The 2,500-nt window shown below is 24.4% G+C and overlaps 1 protein-coding gene across 1 annotated transcript in view; it reads right to left on the bottom strand.

Moving 5' to 3' along the window:
• Nucleotides 1-2,500, bottom strand: part of LOC113819716 (trypsin-1) — a 15,182-nt gene that overhangs the window by 5,600 nt on the left and 7,082 nt on the right. The window contains exon 5 of the mRNA XM_027371910.2: nt 822-937. Coding sequence (XP_027227711.2) covers nt 822-937 — 116 coding nt within the window. The remainder of the gene's footprint in view (nt 1-821; nt 938-2,500) is intronic.

Below are 2,500 nucleotides of genomic sequence, written 5' to 3'. Positions count from 1 at the left end.
TTACGATGACCTGTACCATATCATCTTAATCGCTGTCAATATCAAAGTCTACATAAGTACTTGTATAGACCTTGGTCAATATAACCTTAGCGTAAAAAAAAACACACACATGCAATTTCAATTCAGATGAAAATAGGCCTATTCACCTATTCACTATATTCACCTATCACCTATTCACTATAAAATGAAAATAGGCCTATTCACCTATTCACTATATTCACCTATTCACCTATTCACTATAAAATGAAAATAGGCCTATTCACCTGTTCACTATATTCACCTATTCACCTATTCACTATGAAATCAAAATAGGCCTATTCACCTATTCACTATATTCACCTATTCACTATAAAATGAAAATAGGCCTATTCACCTATTCACTATAAAATGAAAATAGGCCTATTCACCTATTCACTATATTCACCTATTCACTATAAAATGAAAATAGGCCTATTCACCTATTCACTATAAAATGAAAATAGGCCTATTCACCTATTCACTATATTCACCTATTCACTATAAAATGAAAATAGGCCTATTCACCTATTCACTATATTCACCTATTCACCTATTCACTATAAAATGAAAATAGGCCTATTCACCTATTCACTATATTCACCTATTCACCTATTCACCTATTCACTATATTCACCTATTCACTATATTCACCTATTCACTATATTCACCTATTCACCTATTCACTATAAAATGAAAATAGGCCTATTCACCTATTCACTATATTCACCTATTCACTATATTCACCTATTCACTATATTCACCTATTCACCTATTCACTATAAAATGAAAATAGGCCTATTCACCTCCGCGTATTTTGAAGGCCATCGTCAACGGACAGGTACGCGCCCGTGCTGCACTGCTCGCTCGCCGGCAGGTCAAACACCTGGCAGCTGAGGGTCAGGCTGTTCGCGGTCGTGCTCTGGAAACATCGAGGTTTGTTGTAACTGTTGTTGTTATTCATTATATATTATTATATTCATTATATATCATTATATATTATATATATTATGTTATTCATTATATATTATATATTATATATGTTATTCATTATATATCATATATGTTATTCATTATATATCATATATTATATATGTTATTCATTATATATTATATATTATATATGTTATTCATTATATATTATATATTATATATGTTATTCATATATATTACTATTGCTGTTATTATTGTTGTTATCCATCAATTACGCAGTTATAGATTTTGTTTTTACAACCATTTTCAATCATATCGTATTCAGTATCATTTCAGTACCATTAGTCGGTAATAATTATTGCAGTTATTATTGCTATCATTTTATATTATATCAACTAATTAAAAATCATTTCAATAACATTATCATAATTGTCGTAATTATCATCACAATTTTCTTTACACCTATTATTATCATCTACCATTATCATCATCTCTCATTTCAAAAATAATGGTCTGGTCTTAACTTTCTTATTGCTATTGTTGTTAAAGTAACGATGATGATAATAGTGATAATGAAAATAATGATGAAAATAACGATAAAATAATCATGGTAGTGATAATGTTTATATTAATCGTAATAATAATGATGATAACATTAAACATTATTATTATCGCTATTGTTATTATCATTAATATTGTTATAGTTAGTGTGATTATAATTATCATTGTTATTATTGTTTTCCTTGTTCTTATTATATTAACAATAACAATCATGATAGAAATAACAATAATATTCATCATCATCATCATCATCATTATGACAATAATAATGAAAATAATGATAACAATGATAATAATAATAATAGTTGTACTAATAGTAGTACCAATACTAATAATGATAATAACAATAGTAATAATAACAATGACAATGATAATCATCAGCAGCAGCACCATAAAAATTATAATAATGATTAATAATAATACTGATGATAATGATAATGATGATGATGATGATAATAATAATAATAATATAATAATAATAATAATAATAATAATAATAATAATAATAATAATAATAATAACAATAATAATAACTGATCATAATGATGAAAATAATAATAAAAGTGTTTAATAGTAATTATAATGATGATAATATTAACAATGATAATGATAATAATAGTGATGATAGTATTGATAATAATAATAATGTTATTAATACTACTAATGATAATAATGATAATAATAATAGTAATGATAATAATGATGATAGTGACAATGATAATGATAATGATAATAATAATGATAATAATGTTAATAATAAAGACGACAATTATGACGATGATAAAAGTAATGATAATGATAAAAATCATAAAAATGTTAATATTATTATTATCATTATCATTAATGATAAAGATAATAACAATGATACTACTACTAATAATAATAATAATAACAATGATAATGATAATAGTAATAACAACAATGGCAATAATACTACTAATAAAATAGTAGCAATAATAACTATAATGATTACAATAATAATGGTAATTAT

Source organism: Penaeus vannamei, chromosome 15 (assembly GCF_042767895.1).
Source record: "Penaeus vannamei isolate JL-2024 chromosome 15, ASM4276789v1, whole genome shotgun sequence".
NCBI classification, from domain to species: Eukaryota; Metazoa; Arthropoda; class Malacostraca; order Decapoda; family Penaeidae; genus Penaeus; species Penaeus vannamei.
Note: the sequence above shows the minus strand (reverse complement) of the source record. Positions and strands in the feature narration are given on the sequence as shown.